We start from the raw sequence: 27742 nt of genomic DNA on the forward strand, positions 1-27742 counted from the left end.
ATTTCAGTTTACTTTCATAACGCAAACTGCCAAAGTATCATGATCTGATGATCTGAAGCTAGTATGATGGCTACACATGCAAACCTTATAACAATAACAAACCATTCCCATCAATCAATAATATCTGGTAAACCATCTGTTAGATCCACAAGACTGTAATGAAACAACAATCTTTACTCTGTAATCTAAAAAATGTATTGTTATTTAAAATATAAATAGAAGGGGAAACAATTACTTATTAGGTACTGCTACTAAGAATAATCAAGATTTTTGTTTAAGATAGTTTTTCATTAAAAAGAAGGTTGGTGTGCTTTGGAATTGTTGGAAACTCCATTACTATGTGATGTACTCTGCAAGCTTGGGTAAACAGTTAACAATGTGTCTAAATGTGCTAATTATAAAAGGAAACATAAGGTGCCGCTGATGCTTGACTGAATGTGGGCATCAATTTGGTGATCTAAGCAAAGTTGCCAGATGGGAGAAGCTTGCTGTCTTGAAAATTGGTCTTTAAAACATGGTCACTGAAAGACGAAGTAAAAGCACAAGAAAGAACAGATTTCCTGAATCCTCATTAGGTTATGCTCATATTTAGGAAATACAATATTCATATAAAGGTGTTGATTATTTTTTATACAGTATCCCTTTATATTTGTCTTGCAGTTAGACCAAAATCATAAAGCACTGACAAAGACACAATCAGCCTAGCAGTTTTATGTCAAAGCACCTAAAATCAAGAAGGCTAATGCAGGTTCAGCTCAGGGAAATATAATTTTAATGCATCTCATTTGTGTTAATTCCCATGAAAAATGGAATTCTATTTATGCTCAACACTAAAGAACTACCAGTCTTAAATATATACATACATATACAATCTCCACTGCGGGGAGTTACTTTGTAAATTATATATATGTATATACTTTTTTTGTCACAATTTTTTCAATTTAGTGGGAACCATAACATAAAATCAATAAGAATACTATAAGTAAGAAAAGCAAACTGAATCCAGTCATAAGAAAGCTTGGCAAAACCAAATTCTGGTGTTTGCACAAATGGCTGTAATTTCATGTCCATAAAATGTAACTGCATATTAGATGTCTTTTTATAAGTCTTTTTACGTTTAGAGTAACATACAGGCTTTAAAGATAATTGAACTGTTACCAGTGTATGGATATTTTGCAATGCATTGCATGGCATTGTCTCAATTTTCACACACAAAGTTTTGGTGCAGAAATGAAGGCAATAATGAGATGCGTCATTTCCAAAGACTGCCATGATCTCAAATGTCTGCTGTGATCACTATAAATTAGACTTCAACAAATAATTTCATACTTTGCAAGAAGCGTTTCTGGCATATTCTAATGTCAGTTTATCAATTCCTAACCTTTTTTTTCACTATCCTTTTTTTGTCCATTACTATATGTACACGGTTTGGTAAAAAGCATTGCAGTCTCAATGAAATATTTTGCTTTATTCTTTGTTTTCTCACAAGCTGATCAATATTCACAAAATAAAAAGTTATTGTCACAAAGGTAATATTTTACTGATGATTATAATCTATTGATATGCTGGATCAGAACCACTGCCTAAAACACTTTGTTAAATCTTCTACTGTTTGATTGTTTTGTTTTGACTGGTTTGTAAATGTTGAAAAGATGCAGGGTTTTTTTCTCTACACAGTTAAAAGACAATGCAGTAATTTCTGATTTACATCTTTTTTTTAATGTTATTCAGTTATGGTGTCAACCCTGAGCAACTAATGTTCTTTCTATGTACCTGGTGACAGGTAATTGAATTAGTGTCACTTTGTAATTGCACTCCGAGGTGTAATTTCTTATTCATATCTCATCTCCTGCCCCTGAATCACATTAAAGATGAAAGGGTTTGTCATAGTAAGAAAGCTTAGCTCAGGGATAAATTCAAATAACAGGAAAAAAGGTAAAAAAGATCAAAGTATTATTTTTTCTGTCAGATTTTAAACGCCTGGATTTGTTTGTGATTAAATTATACAGTCTGGGATATTTTTTTAAAGCACTCCTTTAATGAAGGCATAATCATTTTTTTTATCTTCCTTTGCAAAGTTACAAGGAATCTCTGATGGTTTTTGTTCTAATATGAACAAACAGTTGTATTTTAGCCTTGTGGGAGGTGAAGCCATTCAATTTCTCCTAAGAAATGTCTGTGATTATTTTGGCAGCAATGTTTCCTTGGGATCAGGAAAGCTTTAAAATTTGATCTCTATGTATTAAAGCTACAGTGTGTAATTTTCAGCGACATCTAGCGGTCAGACTGCAGACTGCAGCAAAATGAACATCTCCCCCACACTGCTTCTCCCCCCCAACAGTACGGCGAGCGTTACGGGACAAAATGTCTTCCATGACGTCCACATCACCTACCTTCTCAAGTGATGAGGTTTGTTTACATAGATAATTTTACAGATAGTATTTCATTAGTCTGTGTAGGGTATAGATTTCATGTAGACTTAAGATAATAAATATACCCGTTATTTTTTCTACATCGTTGTGACGTTTTGGTGAGCTGCTTTGCATGGTGATATAAACAGACGAAGTAATTGTAGTCATTAGTTTAACAGCGAGATTGTGTTCGCTGGAAGAATATATATTCCCCGTTTACAGAGTCCAAGTCATTTTGGTGGCACGGGGATTACAAGGCGAGGAAGAGGGCGAGGGCAGGGAGGCCGTGCAGCTAGGGCCAGGCGAGGGAGGGGTGCCAGCGGGGTGAGAGCAGAGGAGGAAAAGCTTGAAGATCTCCAAAGGAGCCGGAGAAGTAACCGACGTATATATCCAGAAAATTATTTTACAGAAAATTACTGAATCATTACCTATGAAACGTCAGGGACGTTGCTGAATAAGTATACTGGAGAGTAACAGCATCATCACGCAGCATGTTATTGTTTTAGACAGGTCTGAGCATCCTGTACTCCAAAAACTGCAGTGATATTAGACAATTGTGTGTGTAGGATTAATTACCTGTCCAAGAGAAAACTGGCAACTTGAGCGTCACTTTGAAAACCTTTTTCCTCCATCAGTGACTTCCATCGTGTAAATGCCGTGCCAATGTTGATCCGTGTTTTTTGTCGTTTCTTGTCACGCTTGCGTTTATTCTCGTCGTGTTTCCGCTTCTTAGATGACGGGGGTTCGGTGTCCGCCGCTTTTAGTTGTGATACAGAGTAGGCATGATCCTCCATTCGTCTGATGTTTGGCCACACAGTGCCAAACAGTTTGCAAAGTCACTCACGCCTGCCGCCTTGTTCACCTTTCTTGTTACTGATGCGCAGTATACCTGCTTCTTCTTCTTCTTTGGTTTCAGGCAGACTAAACGCTTCTCAGGCATAATACTGCCATCTACTGTTCAGTACCGTCTCAGTTAATCTCTCTCAACTTGCCGTAGTTATTTTCGAGCGTCATGGGAGATCTCGCAATCGCTAGTTTGTTGCCTCTGCGCTTGCCGTAGCGCAAAGATGTCAGCCTCCATTGCTGCGAGACCCGCTCCTATGTAATTATAAATAACGAATTCTAAGGCAACGCAAATATTATGGTTAAAAGGCTGAGCTCATAGGTGATGATAAATAACATAGTTATGTATAATATATTAAATTTCTGACTTTATATGCCTGTAATTATTACACACTGTAGCTTTAAAAAGTAGCAATGAATAACCTTAAGACAAAAAAAAAAGTTCCTTATTTATCTTTTGTTTTTCACTTTAATATAGAAAAATATGCACACTGATCATTTCTGGTAATGATAAATAGGAAAGTTATACATACATCAAATGTCTTTGTCTATATATTTAGTTTTTTTTTCCGTTCAGTGGATTTTGAAGTATAAAACTTTACATATATATCTTGGCTTTGAAATGTAGATATAGCATCGAGACTGTTTAGATCAGAGCATCTGGCTTTATGTTTGCTTGTAATCTTTTCTGAGGGCATGTGCACTTACTGCCCCAAAAACTGAGTATATGGAGCCAGTTTTATCTGCCTGAAGCGTGTTGATTCTCTTGAGCCTAACTGAGTAGGTCTCCCACTAATTAAGCCTCAATGAAAAACCTCATCTTGCTGTTAGCGATAATGCTTGTGGGCATCAGCCTGCTGTCTGATCCAGGGAGATTTAAAAGCTTCTGACATTCAACCTCTTTCAAGCCTTTAGCACTACCTTTGAAATGCTATTTTTAAGTTGAACTCTTAAATTGATTTGAACTTTTTAGGGCCTGCTTAATTTTATTCTTGTTCGTATATAATATATATGTTGGAAGCTGGAGAAGTACCTCTCTTCTCCAGCAGAGTCCGCCGTGGATCCTCCTGAGCAGAGCCCTCTGCACAGCTGCTGCTCGTTACCATCATCAGGAGGACCCTCTACTTAAGCTGTCTTCAGACCTTGCCTCAACGCCGCAGTGTTGAGCCAGTTGGTTAGCACCTAAGCCCTGAACCTCTGAGAACTTGCTTGCTCTGAGATCCTGACAGGATCCTAATCTTGTCTCTGTTTTTCCAGGAAAATCTGATTCACCTTCGTGAAGCTCTGGAAGAGCTTAACCCACCGAGCCTGCCCTCAGAGCCAAACCTGAAGACTTCCCCTGGATTCTCTTGCAGCTCTGGACCAAGAGCTGGAGATCCTAAGTCAAGGTCAGCTACCTTTCAGAAGCAAGACGCTGAAGCAGCTAACGGACTCAGCTAATCAGACTCTCTCCAGTTCCAACAACCTTCCTCTCCAAGATCCATTCAAGGACCCACAAGGTACAAACCAGAGACTATCAAAGGACAAACCGCTAAGAGCCCAGCTAACTAACTGTCTTCCTCACAGACTCCGGTGAACCCGTTTGCCCAGGACCATAACCAGAACATACTATCGTTGGATTGTCTTCAATAAACTCTGTTAACTTTTCATCTGTTTCCTGTGTCGTGGTGTTCTGCATAATTGGGTCACATTAGTGTACCGATCATGACAGAACACTGCGGCCAAACACCAGGCCCAGCAGAACACATCCGCCGTCGATTGGAGGAGCAAGATGCACAAATTTATGGACAAGCTCAGACTCTCCGTGAGTTATACTGTCTTGTGGAAACTAACAATCAAAAGCTTCAGAGCTATGCTAATTTCATGAACAGTGCTAACGCCACACCGGCAGCGCAACCTTTTCCGGGTCCAGTTCCCCCTCCGAGGTCACCAGCAGTGACGTCATCAGAGTTCCGCCCAAGCCTTCCTGAAAAATTCTCTGGTAATATGAAGGATTGCAGAGGATTTTTATTTCAGTGCAGATTATTGTTCCAGAACTCTCCAAACAGCTTTTCGACGGACTTTAAGAAAATAACCTTTATTCTCTCTCAACTAACAGGAAGAGCTTTGGAGTGGGCCCAGGCCAGATTTCCCTCAGATGAAAGTCTCAAGTGCCGATACTCTGATTTCATTTCTGAATTCTCCCAGGTTTTTAATCAGGAAACTGATCAAACAATTGACTCTCGTGCTCTTTTCAGTATTAAGCAGGGAGATTCATCTGTGGCTGATTTTTCGATCAACTTCCGGGTTAAGGCAGCAGCTTCCGGATGGAATCAAAGTGCTCTGAAGGGAGCTTATTTCATGGCCTTAAATGAGAATATTAAAGACGAACTGGCAACTCTCGACGAACCAGCCTCCCTTGAGGATCTAATTAAACTAACAATTAGATTGGATAACAGAATTAGAGCCAGAAACAGCTCTAAGTTAAGAAATTCTGGGTCTCACGCCTCTACTTCTGCATCAAATATTGTGACTGTTTCTTCTCCTCCCACAGACCGACCAAAAGCCCAGTCCCTCCCTCTGCCTTTTCAGGCTTCATATTCAGGTGGTACGGAGGTCGAACCTATGCAGGTGGGACACACTCGGCTTACTCCTGAGGAGAGACAAAGACGTTTTTTGAGCAGACTTTGCATCTATTGTGGTGAAAGTGGACATTTCATTGCTTCCTGCCCGGCAAAATCAAAAGGCAGGGCCCGCCAGAGGATCTGAGGAGTCTGGCGGGCCAAACCAACTCTAAGAAATCTCCTCGATTGATGCTGCCTGCCACCTTGTTTTGTAATAATCAGAACCTCTCTTTTTCTGCCTTTATTGACTCAGGCTGTGAACGGAACCTCATAGACTCTAACCTCGTTTAACAATTGATGATTGAAACTGTTCCTCTTTCTCAACCCCTCCGTGTCTCTGCCATTGATGGGAAAAATCTCCACCAAGTTACTCATCAAACCCAACCCCTCGAGCTCCTCCTCTCAGGTAACCATCGTGAAACTATCACATTTTTTGTTATTCCCTCCGCATGTTCCCCGTTGGTGCTTGGATTCGAATGGCTGGAGAAACACAACCCACGCATTAATTGGACTGAACGTCACGTGGAAGCATGGTCTACGTCATGTCATGAGACTTGTCTTCGGTCGGCAGCCCCCGTGGTGGGGCCTCCTAGGGGTGGGGGAGAGATGGACTCTCCTGACCTATCTTCAGTTCCCTTTGAGTACCATGACTTGGCCCCGGTTTTCAGTAAGGTCAGTGCTACGTCCCTTCCACCACATAGACCATATGACTGTGCTATTGAGTTGTTACCTGGTGCACCGTTACCCAGCAGCCGTTTATATAACATCTCCAAGCCAGAACGAGAGACAATGGAGAAGTATATTAACGAGTCTTTAGCTGCTGGAATTATTCGCCCGTCCTCTTCTCCTTTGGGTGCTGGTTTCTTTTTTGTTGGCAAGAAGGATGGTTCGTTAAGACCATGCATTGACTACAGAGGGTTGAACCAAATCACCATAAAGAATAAGTACCCTCTACCTCTCCTAGCCTCTGCTTTTGAACCTGTTCAGGGGGCAACAGTCTTCACCAAATTGGATCTGAGAAACGCATATCATCTCCTCAGAATCAGAGAAGGAGATGAATGGAAGACTGCTTTCAAGACACCATTGGGTCAGTTCGAGTACCTGGTAATGCCTTTTGGTTTAACAAACGCCCCCGCCTGCTTTCAAGTACTAGTGAATGATGTTCTCAGAGACTTTTTAAATGTGTTTGTCTTTGTCTTTATAGACGACATTCTCATTTATTCACGGAACTTAACTGAGCACAAGAAACATGTCCGCCTGGTGTTACAGAGGCTACTGGAGAACAAGTTATTCGTCAAGGCAGAAAAGTGTGAGTTCCACCAACCATCAGTGACCTTTTTGGGGTTTGTGCTCGAGGGCGGGCAGGTTAAGCCTGCTGAGGACAAGATAAAGGCGGTTTTGGACTGGCCGATTCCTGAAGATCGAAAACAGCTTCAAAGGTTTTTGGGGTTCGCCAATTTTTACCGTCGTTTCATTAGAAATTATAGCCAGACGGCTCAACCTCTGACCTCTTTAACTTCAGTTAAGAGGAATTTTCAATGGACTCCCGAAGCTCAGTCTGCTTTTGACAAACTGAAATCTTTGTTTTCCAGAGCACCAGTGTTAATTCAGCCCGACCCTTCTAAACAGTTCATCCTGGAGGTCGATGCTTCGGATTCTGGCGTTGGAGCCGTCCTTTCCCAGAGACTCGACTCAGATCAAAAGATTCATCCATGTGCTTTTTTCTCTCGCAGACTCTCATCAGCAGAACAGAACTACGGCGTTGGAGATCGAGAACTATTAGCCATCAAATTGGCGTTGGAGGAGTGGAGACACTGGTTAGAGGGAGCTGAGCACCCGGTTCTAGTCTGGACTGATCACAAGAACCTTGCTAGCATCCAGTCTGCCAAACAGGCCAACCCTCGTCAATCCAGGTGGTCCATTTTCTTCTCCAGATTTAATCTCGTTATCTCCTACAGACCCGGATCTAAGAATGTGAAACCAGACTCCCTCTCGCGCCTATACTCCGTCGATCAACCCGAGACACCAGAGCCAGTCCTCCCGGCCTCTTGTACTGTGGGAGTCGTGAACTGGGAGATCTCCGATCTTATTAACTCCGCCCTGGCCACGGAACCCGACCCAGGTAACGGTCCGGCTAACAGAACTTATGTTCCGTCTTCCGTCAGGTCCAGGCTCATTCTATGGATGCACACTGCCAAATTCTCGGCCCACCCTGGAGTCAGTAGAACCATCGCTCTCATCACCAGACGCTTCTGGTGGCCCACTCTCCACAGGGACGTAAAGGAATATGTGCTGGCCTGCCCCATTTGTGCTAGAAACAAGGCCTCGCATCAGCCACCCTCTGGTCTGTTACAACCCCTTCCGATTCCTTCACGTCCATGGTCCCACATTGCCATAGATTTCGTCACTGGTCTCCCCATCTCTCGAGGTATGTCCACTATACTCACCATCGTTGACCGTTTTTCCAAGTCCTGTCATTTAGTCCCTCTCAGGAAGCTCCCCTCGTCGTTCCAGACTGCTCAGCTTCTCGTGAAACACGTCTTCAGATTACATGGCATTCCCCAGGAAATCCTATCAGACCGTGGTCCTCAATTCGTTTCACAAGTTTGGAAAGCCTTCTGTTCAGCTCTGGGCTGTAAGTCTGCCTTGACTTCAGGTTATCATCCACAATCCAACGGTCAGACCGAGCGCATGAATCAGCACCTAGAATCCACCCTCCGCTGCCTAACTTCCAACAACCCCACCGACTGGAGCCAGTATCTACCTTGGATCGAGTACGCCCATAACTCCCAGAGATCAGCCTCCACCGGCCAGTCACCATTTCAGGTCAGTCATGGATACCAACCACCACTTTTCCCCGCAGAAGAAAAGGAGATAGCAGTCAAGACCATCAACCAACACATCCGTCGCTGTCAAAGGATTTGGAAAGAAACCATCACCACCCTCAACAAATCATCAGAGACCACCAAACTTTTTGCCGACTCCAGGAGACGTCCCGCTCCCGAGTACGCCATCGGACAGGAGGTATGGCTGTCCACCCGAGACATTCCCCTCAAGGGAATGTCTCGGAAACTGTCTCCCAGATTCATCGGTCCATTTAAGGTTTCCCAGGTCATCAGTCCCTCCGCAGTCCGTCTCCAGTTACCTCCGAGTCTTCGCATCCACCCCACCTTTCATGTTTCTCAGGTCAAGCCCGTAGTCTCTAGCCCTCTGTGCCCGCCATCCGACTCCCCACCACCCGCCCTGGAAGTCGATGGCCACCCGGCTTTTACCGTCCGTCGCATCGTGGACTCCCGTCGACGAGGTTGCGGCTGGCAGTACCTCGTCGACTGGGAGGGCTACGGACCTGAAGACCGTCAGTGGGTTCCCGGCTCTTACATCCTCGATCCTTCCCTGATCGAGGAGTATGAGCGTTCCTGCCCATCTACTTCCTCCGGACCGCCAAGGGGCGGTCGTTGAGGGGGGGGTACTGTTGGAAGCTGGAGAAGTACCTCTCTTCTCCAGCAGAGTCCGCCGTGGATCCTCCTGAGCAGAGCCCTCTGCACAGCTGCTGCTCGTTACCATCATCAGGAGGACCCTCTACTTAAGCTGTCTTCAGACCTTGCCTCAACGCCGCAGTGTTGAGCCAGTTGGTTAGCACCTAAGCCCTGAACCTCTGAGAACTTGCTTGCTCTGAGATCCTGACAGGATCCTAATCTTGTCTCTGTTTTTCCAGGAAAATCTGATTCACCTTCGTGAAGCTCTGGAAGAGCTTAACCCACCGAGCCTGCCCTCAGAGCCAAACCTGAAGACTTCCCCTGGATTCTCTTGCAGCTCTGGACCAAGAGCTGGAGATCCTAAGTCAAGGTCAGCTACCTTTCAGAAGCAAGACGCTGAAGCAGCTAACGGACTCAGCTAATCAGACTCTCTCCAGTTCCAACAACCTTCCTCTCCAAGATCCATTCAAGGACCCACAAGGTACAAACCAGAGACTATCAAAGGACAAACCGCTAAGAGCCCAGCTAACTAACTGTCTTCCTCACAGACTCCGGTGAACCCGTTTGCCCAGGACCATAACCAGAACATACTATCGTTGGATTGTCTTCAATAAACTCTGTTAACTTTTCATCTGTTTCCTGTGTCGTGGTGTTCTGCATAATTGGGTCACATTAGTGTACCGATCATGACAATATATATATATATATATATATATATATATATATATATATATATATATATATATATATATATATATGAATCTTTGGTGAGGCATTAGATTACTCATTGGAATAATAATTCATAACAAAACAGGCATGTGAAAGCATAAGTTGCTGACAGGTCAAAATTCACATACTGCTTCTGTCAGCATGTTTTTTAATAGGAGTGATATGAAAATGCAGGTCACCAGGTTGCCAAAAAAACTAGGATTAATAATTTATGATTTCAGGTTTTATGACCAGTAGTCTCTTAGTCTCATTTCTAATCATCAGTATAACATATTTTGTGCATTTTGAAAATATTCTACTTGTTATATTTCAAACAAATGATCCAGTAAAAAATATATCTGATCTTAAGTATAAAATGTAACTTTATATTATGATTACATTCGCTTTAAATAAACGTCACAATATGTTTGTTATATTTAATAAGATAATATTTAAAGATTGGCCAGCATTAAACCACTGTCTATTTATAGCTTGTTTTGCCCACCTCACCACATCAATACCTTTATTGATTTATTTATGTATGTATTTATTTATTTTGTATAGGCTGCAGATAAGGCCTTTTAAGGTGAAATTATTTCCATCTACTAAGGTGGGGGGCATAGTTCTATGCTATTGATGTGTTTAATGGAGCCTAGGTGGAAATTCAACTGAAGAAACTGATTGTTCCACCTGCGACACAGCCAATCAGTTTTGAACCACACCTCTGCGAAAGCCAATCAGCTTCCAAAGCTCATCTTAAAAGGCCTCCGATACGCACCTGTCTGCTCCTGTGGGCAGGCAGCAGATGCGCTGTGTGACTTCATTCAGATGACACTGTTTCAACACACCTCCAGCCCCTCCCCCACCTCCGTAGCTAAAGCTTAGAGAGTCATTCCTCCCGGACTCTTACTGCGTTCCCCGTCTCATCTTAGTTTTTCCTCTCCACTGTCGCTTCATGCTTGCTCATCATGGACAGGTTCTTTCAACCTGTGTTATCCAACTGGACTGCATCTTCCTGAGTGAAGCTCTATTATCAGCTCACCGAATCCGCTGGATCTCCCCATAAAGCTCAGCATACCGTCTCACTAACCAGCAGTCTACAGACTGACCAACTTTATCTATCTCCACTCCACCACCAGTTTCAGGCCTGGGGGGGAAACAGCCCTTATTTTTTGCTCCTGTTCATGCATATCTATCAAAATTAACTGCTATGTTTCCTGTCTGAGTGCCAAAGACAAAGTAATTGTATCAGTAAATTTCTCCTAATTGTCTTTCTCCTTGTGTGAGTTTTTCAGTTTGAATTTTTACACTTATTTTTTTTTATAAAACAAAATGTTCAAAATAGAGAACTTTAGCAGTAAAGCATCCCTTGGCTTTAGGTCTTACAGCTTGTAGGTAGAAAGTCTGGGACATTAGGTGTACATTATTAACAAAGAAAGCCTTTGAAAGAGACTATACCTTACAGAGACACTGCATAGGCACAAAACAAGTTGTCTCTTATCTATGTTCAAATACACTGATAAATCAACATGTTTACCTGTAAGGATGAAAAGAGGTCTGAGCCTGTAAGGTGGGATAAGATGATTTTCATCTTGCACTCAGAAAAAGGCCCAGCTGAGAGAGGCAACCTGCTTTACAAATAGGAGATGCACTGCTTAGATAAAAAAGGATTATAGAATTCAAGCCTCACATGTTATCTAGCATACGTAGCATGAAATCCCTGCAAATCTCTTTGAAACTCACACTAACAAATGTTTTCTCTGCCCAAAGTATGTGTATATATATATATCTATGTATATATAATCTGTGTGTGTGTGTGTGTGTGTGTGTGTGTATGTGTTAGATTTTGTAAAACCAAAGATCTAAGACTATAACCACTAGGCCACAAGATAAGATTAAAACTTTGACCTGAAAACTTAAATAAATACCTAAACATTTCAAAGTCTGGATCTCTCACAGAGAGAAATCTAAAATGTTGGTAAAATATAAAATTCTGCTCATATTATGCAAAAAGAAAAAAAAAAATCCTTTTAGAAATTTGTCCTATTTTCTTCATAAATTTTTTACTGTCACTGAAATTTTACCCCCATATTTTAATAAACTTAACATGATGCATTTTCATTAATTTAATATAGACTAATTGATTAAAATACTTAAATATTGGGTTTATGTATTTTAAATTAATAAAGTAATCTTGATCAAGATTAATTTACACCTAAATTAATTTATCTAGAATAAAATATATAAAGTTGATCTGTTTTAAATGCATAATAATCAGCTTGCACTTATGCAATTTAAACAATTAACGTTATGTATTTCAATTACAATGCTTTATTAATACTTTAGTCATAAACATTATGATTATATATTTTAAATAAATAACCCGTATTTTTGTAAATTACTATGAATCATGTAAGGTTTATTTGATACATTTGTGTTAATATTGTCTTAAAAAAAGTAAATAGGACTTTTTTAATGTAATGAGTGTTCATTACTCTTAAAATTTGGCTGAATTATTTCTCTGTGTGAGAGTAATCTTTATCTCCTCTGTCAATGCTGGTACTTACTGTAAATTCTTGTTTCAGTCTGTTAATCATCATAAGCTTGGCAAAATTATAAGGTTATTTCAACCTGGAGAGACTCACACAGATAATCAGGACTTTTATTCAATTCAATTTAGTTTATTTATCTAGCGCCAATCCACAAAAACATACCACCCCAAGGCCCTTAACATAGAGCACCCAACCAGATCATATTCAGATTGATCAACAATGTTCTATCTGAGTACTGTAAAATCAGCTCATTGCATCGACTCATTCATTCTTCTGTAATCAATCACACTGAGCATGCATATATTGAGGTGGAGAGGAAAAACTCCCTTTTAACAGGAAGAGACCTCCGTCAGAACCAGCCCCTCTGATCCAAAGATAACTTCAATTTTAAGTCTAAATTGTAATACGTAAAACTGAAAGTCATACAGGTCTTTTTGTCCTCAAGACATGCCTTGGATGTATGTAATGGTTTATGGCAACAGCTGATCCGCTTTTGAAATTTTATACCTGGTTTATATGGTCTAGTTTACATTTCCCGTTCTCCAGGACTTGATGTTGTCTTTGATAGTATCAGGTCCTGGTTATGTCCTTTAGCTTTAAATGTAAGTTCTTGTCCTATTTATAGCTTCATACTTAAAGTAGATGACTGCTGCAGACTCATCTCAAAGCAGGCATTACAGTCAAGACGCATGTTAATGAATATCTGATGTATATAAAATATTTTATTATTTTTTCTAATTTTTTTAGTTTTTTTTTTAAATAAAAAATTTTTTTGACATCTAATTTTTTTTTAATACACTCTAATAATCCCAGAGGGAAATTACTTCTCTGCATTTAACCCATCCACTTGGCGAGCAGTGAGCTGCCATTGTGAGGCCTCCGGGGAGCAGTTTGGGGTTAAGGGTCCTGCTTAGGGAGCCAGAGTGAATAATAACAATAATACATGAATAATACATGAATAACACCAGGTTTGTACTTTTACGCTGTATTCGAAATGCCATGATTCCGGCTAGCATGATCACACAAACAGTCTCGAGTGCTACGAATTTAATTATTTAATTGACTTCTATACTGCACAATTAATATGCAAGGCTAATGACAAATTATTAACATTCAACTGACAACAAAATAGTTTTTAAGTAGAGAAGGAGGCTACAGTATATCCTGAGGAGATGTGGTAAACGCCCTACCAGTTGTAAGGACCATGAGAAAGTCAATGTATGTCTATGTGTATGGCATCCAACTTTGGAACGGTTTAGAAACTAACCTTAAACCATGCTCATCCATTTACCATATTCAAAGAAATATTGTTTGCAAAGTACAAAATATTGTTTGTAAAATACAAAACAAAAGTCTGTGAATAAAAATTTATCAAACTTGATTATATATTAATCATTGGTACCAGAAATGTTGTGGCAGTTCATAGTTAAAAAGAACAAGCTCAAAGTTCAATTAACACAGATGAAAAGGAACTAGTTCACGTTCATAGTTCACAAACCTATTTATGAACTACTTCAAGTTCACACAATAGAACCTCTTATTTCATGTGTGATCGTTAGATATAGAAAGAAATGGAAACTACTCAATGCAGTCAAGGTATACTGTGTGTGTAGTGAAGCCTTTATTTGGCCAAATTACACTGAACTTTAGAAACATACAGGAACATTCAAGTTCTGCTGAAAAGGCCTGTATCAAAACTATTTCTTACGTTCCTCATTCAATAGCAGATACGGATGCTTTAACTCGATGTGTCATTTTAAACTGAAGTGGATGTGGCTGATGTAAGGACTTGTTTGTTAAGTCCTGGTGGGCACAGTTTGCACATAAAGTGTGTTTTTTTTCTGTCAGTCTTCCTTTGTTAGTTTATAAAACTCTGTGAGTTGCTCTGCAAAACTGGAATCAGAAATACCAGAATTTAAGTCTGAATCGCGCTCACTAGTACTAACTTTAGACATGCTGGTATGTTTCCATAAAACCTGATGTTTTTCAATGAAAAGTGTTTTTATCAATTGAACGCGAACTTGTGCTGTGTGTGCGTGTTGCTCATTATGCTCAGAGTGAATGTCGCTCTCGTTCACATTCATTAGTTCAAAACTGGTCCGTTCAGTTCACCGTTCACAAAAAATCTGAACATATTCAGTGAACACCATTCAATTAACATGTTCATGCACAACACTGGTTACCAGTGAAATTTGCAAGTAGACTACCCAGGTGGTATGTTTATCACCATTGCTGGTGTTTGTAACTAAAGCTTACTCTTTTTTTCAACAAGTTGATTATGCTTGTGGTATTGCTCTCATCATTGTTGGCATGGAAAAGTATGTAACATATAATTGTATGTAAGGATTTCAGTGGTGTTCTAAAATTTTGCAAACAAACTCATTGATTGTTTTTGGTTGGTTGGTAGAAGTGATTTGTATGGGCTGCTATTTATTGATTCCATGATGTGTATATTTACATATATATATTATTTAATTTTTTTATTCTATATTCCATTTATTAAAAATATATTGGCTGAATCTGGGTACCTTGTTAAGTGTATCAATTTGCAGACAGATAAAGCCCATTGTACTTGGGCCTATTTTTGGAATTGTCATTCAAACTAACACATTTTCAATTTTGTCTTCTTATCATTCCTTAAAAGGTGTTTGTGGAGAACAAAAGTGAGGAGTGATTCCAGAATGCCACAATCAAAGCAGTCTTTTTGGGCCCCAGAGCCCACAACAATCCTGGCAGTGGCTCTGCTTTTTGCACTACAGGTAAAATTGACAAAGCAACTTAAATCCCCCCTTTTTTATTATTTTGGTTAATTGTCTTTCATCCTTATGTTTTGTGAATATTATTTTCCTTATCCATCAATCTTCCACCACCTATCCATCAAGGTCACTGGGGGCTGCAGTAGTTTTTGACATGTCACTAGTTCATCACAGGGCAATATGGAGACATGCAGAGAGACTCAATTAGGAATTACCAATTAATCAAATCGACATGTTTTTGGTCTGTAGGTTGAAGCTGACTACCTGGAGAGAACACTCACATGCTCAGGGAAAACTTGTAGGCCTGGCTCAAACCTAGGACATTTTTGTTTCACTGCTTCACTGCTGCAATGCTACAAACACTGCCACTGTGCAACGCATCTTTAATCCAATCCAGTGTACATCTATAGTTTGCTGACAGTTAGCAGGTTTGAGCTGGAAACCACAAACCTCATACACTCTGAAGTACTCATTTAGGTTATTTTGCAAGTAAAATAAAGTGCCTTTATATCATGTGTGGTGTTTTTTGACAGTTTTTTTCCCAGAATATATTTTGCTAAGATTTTTAAAATAAATGTTCTGTTTATGTTTAACAATTACTATAGCTACTAGCTTAACTAAACCCATTCCTTCCTTTTTTCAATAGAACTGGATTCTAAGGTGGTAAAAAACTGTATAAAAATGAATACATTAGCGTATCAAATTTACATTATTCTGTTCCTATTGGCCAGAGAGGTGATATCAGGTGTGTTCCAGATGAGCAGTGTCTAGACTGGAATGTGGACGACAGCTTACGGCTTTGCTGATGGGTTGATTAAAAGTCAGCTGTGAAGCTGGACAGAGCTATCTGTACCTGAACGAGATGAAAGGCATCACGTTTGGGTTATGCAATTTCCATCCATCCATCCATCTTCCTCAGCTTATCCGGGGTCGGGTCGCTGGGGCAGCAGCTTAAGAAGGGAGGCCCAGACTTACCTCTCCCCAGCGACTTCTTCTAGCCCCTCAGGAGGAAGCCCAAGGCGTTCCCAGGCCAGCCGAGAAACATAGTCTCTCCAGCGTGTCCTGGGTCTTCCCCGGGTCTTCCCCCGGTGGGACGTGCCCGGAACACCTCACCAGGGAGGCGTCCAGGAGGCATCCTAACCAGATGCCCGAGCCATCTCAACTGGCTCCTCCCGTGAGTCCCTCCCGGATTACCGAGCTTCTCACCCTATCTCTAAGGGAGAGCCCAGCCACCCTACGGAGGAAACCCATTTCGGCCACTTGTATCCGCGATCTCGTTCTTTCGGTCATGACCCAGAGTTCATGACCATAGATGAGGGTAGGAACGTAGATCGGCCGGTAAATCGAGAGCTTCGCTTTTTATGCAATTTATTGGTGTAAAATACAAGTTATAAGTAGCCAAAAGTGTCATAGTTTCTCTGGAGAAACTGCAAAGAGGAGGAGGAATGTGATGATGGATCCATTGGTCATGCATTTAATAAATTTAAGGGTTTTTCGTCTACCTGCAGAGTTATTTATTTGGAGGAAGACTCACCCAGTTACAACAATGAACATGTTAAAATCCCTCCCTTAAGGTCATAATCAATGGAAAGATGAATTAAACTAAATGCATAATACGAAGCCTGGAAGAAAATCTAGTTGAACATGCAAAAGGTTTAGGCTGAGTACAGAGGTTTACCATTTAGTGGGTTAGCAACCCCAAACATATGACTGAGATACAAGGGGATTGTTTAGATCAAAGGCAGATAATCTAAATCTAATTCAAATCTGAGGTAAGGCTTGAGATTTGTTGTTTATGGAGTCTGTTTATTCAGTCTCACTGAGCTTGAGCTAGCAAAGATTGGACTAACTCTTCTGTCTCTCAAAGGTTGGTTTCACCAAATAACTTCCAGCCATGATTGTTGAAAAACATGTTTCTACAGATGTGACTAAGGAGTCCTTAATACGAATTAACACCCAATTTCAGATTTAGTCTTCTTTTTATGTATAAATATTTTTACCTACATTCAGATTATCTAGTTTGGACATCGTATATAATTTTCTCCTCTTATAATTCCTCTACCCTTTGTATTTCTTATTATACAGTAGATCTTCCTCTATTATATAGAAAACAGTTTAAAAATACTGAACTGTCATAACTGTTTTTTTGGAGATTACTCTTTTCTCTATTTGAAAATTGTTTTGTCATTGTATAAGCCAGTAACGCCATTTGCCATGTTTTGTATTTTATTGTAGCCTTGTTTGTCATCCCCCTTGGCTCTTTTCATTGCTGCTACTCCATCATTTTGTAAATACACAGTCATATGAAGGCCAAAAAAGAGAACAAACACGAATCCCCTGAGTCCACAGCATGTGTAATGTTTTTTTGTTTCATATTTTCTCTCGCTCCAGGGTGCTACACATTCTGCTCCATCAGGAGACAACAAGCTGGTTCGAACCACCAGAGTGAGAAGGCAGATCCCAGAGGGGGATCCGTTCCCCTCTGCTTCCTCAGTCAACCAGACTTTGAGAGAGCAGCCTCTTGTCTTTAACCATGTGTACAACATTAACGTGCCAATGGAGTCTCTGTGTTCTGTTGACCTGGATGCATCTATGGCTCCAGCCCAAGGTGACCAGCTTGTGCCTCTAATTAAGCTGAATCTTTCAAAAAATCATTCAGAGAAAGTATCTAACCATTTCATAAGGATGTGCAGAATCATGTTGTAATAAAATTTTTAAGACATTTTTTTTTCATTGATACATCATAGATTATCGTGCTGAGTTGGGATCCAGACCCCCAGTTGAGGTGGAGCCTTCTGGACCTACAGAATACACCGAACAGACACTTGATGCTGAGAGTCAGGTAGTCTTGCATACTTTAACCAATTTAGAGTTTTGTGTTGTTTTCAAATCCCAAAACTGTGGTTACTAAGGAGTAAAAACGTCCTACAAATCCATGAGCAAATACAAAAACTACTGCAAATACAGAAAATATGCTTGCAAACACAAATGAGACTAGCAAAAAGAAAAAGTTGACATACACACAAAACACATGTAGGAAAAGAGCTGCAAAAGACAAATGCTGCAATAACAGATAGCAGGGAGATGCAAAACGCAAATTAACTGTAAATGCAAAACCTGCTGCAAACACATTAATTATGCTAACACTGTGTCTTGCTATAACGTTCAGTGACCATCCAGTGGTGGGGTAGTGAACCCTTCAACTGCCTGGTCATCAAAACCATTGATGATCTGCTCAGTGACATAAAGTTGGAGGCTGACGAGGCAGTAAGGGTTAGAGTTTGTCAAATAACTTTTGGACTGTCATACTGTATGTTGTTCTGTTAACATATGCCCAACAGGCTGTGTGTTAGGACAACATATAAAAGCGTAATTTGAGCTCAAATGATAGTCAAATAGATAACTCTGCTATCATATGGAATGAATTCACATCAATTTCCATTCAAAATGTAAGAATTAACAAACATAGTTCAACTCCATGTAAAACTCTTAGTTAAACTTAACTAAAATAAGCCACTATGTACACAAAGAAAAAGAAACAGAAATTGATGAAAATATAATCATTAAATTGTTGCAATAATACCACAGTGTTTTTTCTTTTATTTTTGAGAACTAAATTTTATTTTGAATAGTTTGGAATGAAATTAATCAAATTAGCTTTGAACAAATTTTGGGCAACTGGAATGTCTTCAGCCAATTTCACAATGCAAATCCAAGAAGATAAATAAATAAAACATAATTGAGTCAAATAGTATTTTATTTTACTTGGCTAAATGAGAAATCAATAGATAAATTATTCTTACCCTTTTGTCATGAGTCCTGATGGAATAATTAATGTAAGAACCACCTCGCTTCTTTAACAAGATCAATGGAAACAATGGAGCTAGTAACTAGCAGAGACAAGGGAACTGTGATCATATGTTGGCAATCAAATGATGAGCATATCAGGAAATAAAAGTAAAAGTGAGGTCAAATATATGAGCATTGAGTCACATACAGTCACATTTAGCTTCTTTTTTTTAAGCTTGCTTCAAACAACATTAAACACCTAAAATGATCAAAAAATGTCGAACAAATAGAAAAAGTTTTCCTAAAATTGTTAGATCTTTAAGCTCTATGGATCTCAGCTTTGGAAAGGCAAGACTTCTCCAGAGTTTAGGAAACTTACCCCAGGCTGCGATCCTGGATGGATCTGATTTCAGATGTCCTAACCAAGAGACCTTTGTCCTTTGGTTCTAGTCTCTGCTATCTCTAAATCATTCTTCTTCTATATGTTCCTTGCTTAGGTGACATTTACTCATAGAATCAACATACCAAAAGCAGCATGCAGTTGTCCAGCACAAACCACAATCCAGCAGCTCGCCACCAGACTGGAGATGTTGGAGAGAGAGGTGTCCATGCTCAGAGCTCAGTGTGGATCAGGGTGCTGTGGGGAAGGCTCTGCCATGGGTGAGTTCTGTATTGCTGACAGCAAAATATTTAAATAAAACAGGATTTTCTGGGGTTTATTTAAATTAAATTTCCTCCTGCATTTGTTGTACAAGGGGTTTTATTTGAAGTAACACCATAGGAGAATGTAAACAGATACACAAAGGAAAGAAAAGCAAAGGAGGTGGAAAACATGAGGTAGACAACACCATATTATTGATTCTGGATGGCTGCTTATTTTTATCTGTGCTGTGGAGAAGGCTATGAAGAAATCTTTGATTCTCCTGCTCTCATGTTATGAGAGGACCAGAGTGAACAGGACCACTGAATAAATTATGTTTTAAGTATCTGCTCCAATGACACCATCACCCATTTCAAATACTCTCCAAAAAATGCTCTATCTCCATGGAAAGAAAATGATTTTCTCCAGCAGTCATGATCAGAATCACAAAGAGGATGACAAGCTTAGCAAAAGAGGATGGCTGTAGGAGTAATCTTATTGAAGCAGCTGTATATGCATATGTTCTAACAATTATTTTTGTAGTTTGGATTTTGCAGTTGTGTAATTGCACCAAAGTGTCTTTGCCTTTAATCTAATTTCTAGGTGATCCTGTTTTATGTAATCATTGATGTTAAGTAATCTAATACAAAATGGAATTGTTTGTATTAGATTCAATAAATTTTTCCATTAAATAAAATTCAATACTGTAATTTGATACACAGTGTTCGATTTTCCCCACAGGTCGATTGGACTTTGTCCCAGGATGTAGCAACCATGGAAGCTTCAGCTTTGAACTGTGTGGCTGCGTCTGTGAGGAAGGTTGGGGCGGCAAAAACTGCTCCGAGCCTCGCTGCCCGAATGACTGCTCTGGCCAGGGGGTGTGTATTGAAGGGGAGTGTGTGTGTGACCGTGACTTTGGAGGAGACAACTGTTCAGAGCCACGGTGTCCTTCCGACTGCTCAGGCAGGGGCCTGTGTATTGATGGGGAGTGTGTGTGCGAGGAGTCCTTCACAGGTGAAGACTGCATGGTTGGACGATGTCTCAATGACTGCTCAGATCAGGGAGTGTGTGTCAATGGGACATGCCAGTGCCGGCCCGGCTATGTGGGAGAAGACTGCTCATTGGTCTACTGTGCCAATAACTGTAGTAAGAAAGGAGTCTGCAAAGAGGGTTTCTGCGTTTGCCAGGATGGCTTTGCTGGAGATGATTGTAACTCAGGTAAGCTAACATTTTTATCTTAAAAAAAAGTGTATTGGAATGTTTGATTGCACTCTGTGAAGCAGAAACTCTCCTTTAAAAAGTACCTGAGAAAAAAAAAAAGAAGAAAATTAATAAACAATACAAGGGCTGCATCACCAATAACTTATTGGGAACATTTTCTTCTATGAATAAATTTTTACATTTCTTTCAGTGTAATACCAGTGCATTCTTGGTCCTAGGGCTGGGCGATATAGAAAAAAAGCTTATCGATTAAAAAAAATGCATATTGTTCGATATCGATAATCATTGAAAAGATTTCAAACCATATTTTATGTGCAGCTCTGCCTGGACATTTTATGATATTGCTAATTGATTTAATTTTAATAAAGAACACAAACAGACTTCCAATTAAATCTTTATTTAACCAACTTTTTTAACCATAACAGAATTGTTTTAAAGAAAAATAACTTAAAAGACCTGAGTTATGTTATTAAATACTGACAAAGAATAAACTAAAGTGACCAGAAAAGTGACCAAAATAAATATAACAAATAAATAAATGGACGCCCGCCCGCATTCATTTCGTTTCCTGCTTTAACCTGAGTTATTACTTTGAAGTTGCTGGCCCCTCAGCATTTTTCTCTCAATCGTTAGAACTACGTGGGAAACTGCCCAGAACTGAAAATATATATATATTTTCCCGAAATTCCCGAAGATTCCTCGGAGGACGACGCAGATGCGCGCCGGGGCCTACACAGCTCGTACTCCTGCGGGTGTGAGCGGCCGAGATGATAAAAAAAAAAGTCGCTTGTGTTATCAGACTTCGTTTTTACTGGTTCCCTACACATTTTACAGATGACTGTAGTTTGTTTTTTGTCCGACTTGCCATGACCGAAATACTGGCAAACTAGCGAACTACAAAAACCCTTCTTTGGAACAATTTCCTCCACCTCTCCTTGCTGCATCTTCATGTGCTCTGTGTTGTGGTTTGAGAGGGCGGCGCTTTGTGACGGCGTCTCTGGGTCCGCGATTGTGATTGGTTGGGAGGAAGAAGTGACTAGCATAAACCTACATGATAGGCTACAATGAGAAGGAAGGAAAACTGCGATTTTTTTATAGAACTTTTATCGACCCGCTTTTTCTCTATTGCGCCACACGTCTATGGATCAATATATATCATTATTGAATTATCGCCCAGTCCTACTTGGTCCTATGATAATGATTTTTAAAACTGTATCAAAAGTGAAACTGGGTCTTGTATTGTAGTTACCGTAAATTCTCTAATATAGGCCCGGGCCTTTATTTCACTCAAGTGCATCGCGGACCAGGCCTTTATTGGATAGAGGCCAGTATTAGAGACAGGCCTCTATTGCTATTTGAGCAAAACAGACTACCAGTGGAATGAATAAAAATGAGATTTTGTGTCTATTTGAACCTATAAAACACTAGGTTCATTTATTGAAAAAGTACAGTTACCATGTTTCGCTTGGTTTGAAGTAAAAAAATAAAATAAAAATCCTCCAATTCTGTTTAATTCTCCTCCTCAGTTTCCTCCTCCTCTTCATCTCTCCCTTTATTCTCCTCATCACTCGCGCTGCTCCTCATGTTCTGCTGCGTGTCTGTTCTCTTCCTCGCGCAGACGGGCAGCAGTCAGGGCCTGTCGTTCAGCTGCGCAGGGCTGTGGTACTTGTATGTTACTACCACAAGTATAATGTTGAGGTATGCCCAGAAAAAACGTTTATAGCCCCGGCCTGTATTAGAGACCGGCCATTATTTACCTCCTCTGACAGCGAGACCGGCCATTATTAGAGACCCGGCCGCTATTGGAATACAGGCCAATATTAGAGAATTTACGGTATGCTCTTCAGTGTCGCAATATGAGGCTACTTTTAAAAACTCTAGAACTTGGATTGAAATGAATATATACATTTTTTTTTCCCCCAAATTCTTTGCAGTTTCCAATAAATCTTTAGAATACAATAGATTCCCAATAGGCAAATTAAATACTTATTTGGTTTTGATAGGCCCATACCCATCTTCCACAGCTTGGCCACTAAATATTTAATTGTCTTTGATTTAAAGGGGCAGTCACTGAAATATTTTATTTTATATTCTACCTTGTTTTACTATGTTTTAACTTGAATATTGAATTGTCATTACATATGAGTTGGGTTCTATGACCAATGCCTTAAAGGTGTAAAAAAACCTTTTAACATATACAGGATTAATGTGATGGGGGGATAAAAGATTGCATTTGGTTGTCTGAAGATCCAATAGGTTTGATATTAGAGAGCAAAAATTTAAAGGGAAACCTGACATGAAAGAAAATGATAGTTGAAAGACATTGATTACTGATATGTCTCGCCTTGATTTCACAGGTACTGAACCACAAAAAAGATCAACGACTTTTTATATAGACTCTGCTTCGTATTGCTGTTTAGATTACTTTATGCAACCAGAACCACATCAATTTGTGTCAAAAAAATCTAATTAATGAGTCATATAGAAAAATAAAATACTTAACCTGCTCACTTTAGCTAATGAAGGAAAAATACTGTAATAGGAAAAAGTCACCAAAGACTCTTATCTAAATAAAAAAATATGTTGCGTTCAATAGAAGAAGAGATCAGTACGTTTTTATAGATATATATTTCTTTTTCAGTGAATCTTTTAAAGAAGTAGTCTTGTTCATTGTGATCAATAATTTGAAAAAGATATTAATGCACAGAGTGTGATGATGTTAAAGATGGATATAGATTACCGTAATAATGGCATTGGGAAAGAGGGACCACCAGCCTATGTAATGTTATTTTTACTGTAGGTGTATTTATGTTGCTCATGTATTAAGCAGTGTATGAGAGAGTCTTAACACGTCTCCCCTGTTAAGATCACCAAGAGTCAAAAATAACGTGAATTATGGATTTAGATTTGGTAAGTGTGCATTGCAGGCAATTCATTGTCGTGGTTATTAAAGCAGTTTGAAATGATTGACTGTTTCTGCAGTACCTTGCTGAAAAAGCCATTAGAAGATAAGTACGCTGTGGTTATACAGGACAACCATAGTCCTCGACAATACTCAGGGACACTGTGGTTCAGTTGGTACTAAGGTTCCCGGAGTTTGCCTCGAAAATATCTCCCACATCATTGCACCCTCGAGTGGTGGTGCTGGTGAAAGTTGCCAGCATTTGATCAACACCTCGCCTGTGAATGAAGTTGAAGACTCATCTCATCAAGTCATCATGTTCAGATTGCACTCAGTTGATGAAATGAATGGAGTCTGGTGTGCCATTGCTTGGTTGGAAAGATAGCATGCAGCCACACGGCCCTTTCTGGAACCAGTCTGAGACCCCTGTAGAGCATATACCTTCAGGTTCAATATTATTGTACATAGAAACAATTACGGTATCGTGTGTTTGGGTTTATGTTGCATAAAAAAAAGAAATTTTAATAACTTTGAATGAATGAATACATTCTTTCCTATTCTCATGCTGTAGGCATTTATTATAATCAAGAATGTCTGACTGAATTAAAATTGTTTATCACATTTTTAAACCCAAGGTCTTAGAATATCAGAAATTTAAAAGCAACTTTCTTCAGAAGCGTAAATGTGTTTTTTTTAGAAGAAATTAGAAAAAAATTTTTTTGAATAATATACGTTATGCACAAGGTAGGAGGGAAGATTACAGCTCTCATTTTCATGATTTTTAGTACATATCTAGAGCTGAAATTAAGCTCTTATAGCTATAAATGTAAGTACTGGAGATGCACGACTTGCTGGACAGCAAAATGTCTAACGGCATTCATTTGTCAAAAGTCACATTCATCTGGGGAGCCAACTGTCACATTAGCTGCAACTGAGACAGTTTCTGAGCCATGCTTGCCTTTGTTCAAAGGCAGCACTCTATGCCAAAATATCACATCCTCCTCTGCCATTTGAGTTAACCGTCAACAAAATGATGGATGGAGACGGATAGGGGTGTGAGCTATAAAGAATAAGGAAGGGAAAATGGTATTTGCAAAGTGGATTCTTCCATTCTATTGTCCCTGTTTAAAATCTTTACCAAGAAACGGAGTGGATTTCATTTTTTTTTTTTTTTTATAGTAATTAGGCACTGCTTTTAGAGGGGAGTTTGTTGAATACAAACGAGGCAGTTCAATAACCAGAGAACTAGAGGGTGATAGGCTTAAGTGTTATATGTTATCAGGAGATGAAGAAAACGGCAGGCATTTCTGCTTCAATTATAGTAGTCTATATCCTCTCAGTATGAGAAATAATGGACTGTTGAATTTAAATTGGTTTTTTCAGACACGAGGTGAGAAATAGGAAGGATATTTTTTATGTGAAAATACTATATACCTTTCTATGACACATGTATCAACCTATGAGTGGCACTGTGAGACTAGTCACAATATTTTCCAGTTATTTTAAAACTAGAAATAAAATGCAGAGCGTTGACAGGTTTTACATTTTTTACATACTTATATCAGTAATACAAAACTTTTCTATTCGAGGAGTACAAAATTACAAAGCTACGCCCATTCATGTTTGTTTTATAACTATAAACTGTTTTATCTCCTAAATGTATGTGTTATCAGTGCCCTCCATTTGAATAACTACTGTAAATTAAAAATATGTTTTCCTTTTGAATCAGGTAATACTTTACTTGACTTTCTTTTTGCCAAAAATATTAGTTTTTTTTCTAAAGCTTTGTACTCATATCACACAAGTAAATAATATTTGAAAATGAAGCCATGCCTATTTATTTCTCTGCGTAGAAATTTGATTTAGGCACTGGAAAAACAGAGTTGTGCTTGAGCTAATTACTGTGGGTCAACATGCATTGAGGGCGGAATGCACTGAGAGAGGAGTTTCTGAGTTATTTCTTAATGATGTTGGTCTTTAGAATACAATGAGATTGGCAGGCATTTGTTAATGGGAGATATACCACCCAGGCCTACTTTGTGCATGGTTCAAAAAGAATAAAAAAAGTATAGTATTCGATACCTGAAATGTTTGGTCTGTTTCAAACATTGTGTCCAGTCGCTTAGGTCAGCTCAGTTAAGAATCCTTACAAGCAGACTAGGTACAGCTCATTAAAGCAACCATATGCAAAGTAAGGCATAAAACATTGGCTTATTCAAAATACAGCAAGCTTCTCTTCTTCACTTTTCATGGTCAATAGTAAAGAGGATATCATGGCTAGGAAAGGAAGCCTGGTCTGCTGTGCTGAATACGGACAGCCTTTATCGTTCCGAATGTGATAATGTGACTAAAGTACATATTGATGATGCTTGTCAAATTTGGACCCCAACCCTCAAATAAAGAACTACATTGCAATTGAAACAAATGTAGCCAACAGCATATAAAGGATTATACATTTGCATGTGTCACACAGAGTACACATGAAGAAATACTGTTATTTTATTAAACTCTGTAAGGATAAATGTTGGCAAAGTATAGTGCTACTGTAGATAGGAATGTCTATGGCCTGTATCATAAGTGAACTACGACAGTACTGTAAGTATAGAAGCTCCTTTTCCTCTATTTGGATTGAGCCATAGCTGGAAAAGGAAGAGGGAGGGGAAGATGCTCTGAAAATACAGTTCTCCAGATGTATATAAGAATAGAAAGCAAGATTTAAGTGCAGGCATGTCTAAGAAAATAAAGGTAATTAGCAAGATATTTGATAAAAGCATTACCTGACTCTATTTCAACAATATTGTAAAAAGCATATTTAGTCAAATCAAACTTATGATCATAGACAACAACCTATGATGACAATTTCAGACCCCTCCATGATTTGTAAGTGGGAGAACTTGCAAAATAGCAGGGTGTGCAAATACTTATTTTCTTTACTGTTCAGTGAGGTGGCTCTAGATCAACTGGATCGGGGGCAGCTCCGGAGCCGCGTGCGGCTCTTTAGTGTCCCCCTTGCGGCTCCCTGGAGCTTTTTCAAAAATGTATGAATTTTTTTTTTGTTTGTTTGTTTTGATGTGGAAAAAAAGGAAGATAAAGGATGAGAAAAGAGGATTCAAATAGACCGGTTCAATTGGTTTTATTATCAATGCGGAAGGATTGCCTGCATTTGTTCTTTGTAATGAGAGGTTGTCAAAAAAATAAAAAGAATCATTTGAAAAGGCATTTCCAGGGAAGGGTGAATCTGCAGCCCACCACCAAGCTGGGAGTGAGAGAAAATGTGCGATTGGATAAATTAGAGGAGCAAAAAGATAGATTTAAGAAGTGGATTGCTTCTCCAAACTCCACTACTGCTGCTAGTTTGGTTGCAAGGATGGAAAACCGTCCATGGATCAAATAGGTAGCGCTCTGATGCAGGGATGTGAAATTTATTCTATTTTTTCCCAAATCCTAAGGAATGCTGGTGATGGAAGATGTGGGATTTCAGGATTAGAGAGGACTACTCTGATGGATGTCAGTTCCTGCTTGGTTCCTCATGACTCAATCAACTCCTCCCAACAAAAAACACGTTCACCATAGAAAGATTCCTTTATTGTGTTACTATAATTTCATCATTGCAACAAAACCTAAACCGAGTGGTGAAGGGTGGAGAAGCAGTGCGCAATGAGAATTTTCACTTCTCCTACCTCACCTCATGCTGCTATGTGACATTTGTTCCAGGATAAACATTTAATCATGAATAATTATTATATATTTAAGCCCACATATTCATTTTTTATAGTGGGATAATACACTTATAGCCCGTGTTGCCATACGAGGCATATATAAGACTTTTACATTTTTGAGG

At 39.4% G+C, this 27742-nt stretch overlaps 1 protein-coding gene across 5 annotated transcripts in view; it reads left to right on the forward strand.

Moving 5' to 3' along the window:
• The window catches only part of tnr (tenascin R (restrictin, janusin)), a 267509-nt gene that overhangs the window by 120534 nt on the left and 119233 nt on the right, over positions 1-27742 (forward strand). For all 5 annotated transcript variants that reach the window (XM_038289296.1, XM_038289300.1, XM_038289299.1 and 2 more), the window contains 5 exons: positions 15238-15352; positions 17741-17957; positions 18097-18191; positions 19636-19798; positions 20520-20996. In XM_038289296.1, the coding sequence (XP_038145224.1) occupies positions 15275-15352; positions 17741-17957; positions 18097-18191; positions 19636-19798; positions 20520-20996 (1030 nt within the window). In that variant the 5' untranslated portion in view covers positions 15238-15274. The remainder of the gene's footprint in view (positions 1-15237; positions 15353-17740; positions 17958-18096; positions 18192-19635; positions 19799-20519; positions 20997-27742) is intronic.

The sequence above is a fragment of the Cyprinodon tularosa genome, unplaced genomic scaffold, assembly GCF_016077235.1.
Source record: "Cyprinodon tularosa strain WSP-4 unplaced genomic scaffold, ASM1607723v1 ctg267, whole genome shotgun sequence".
NCBI classification, from domain to species: Eukaryota; Metazoa; Chordata; class Actinopteri; order Cyprinodontiformes; family Cyprinodontidae; genus Cyprinodon; species Cyprinodon tularosa.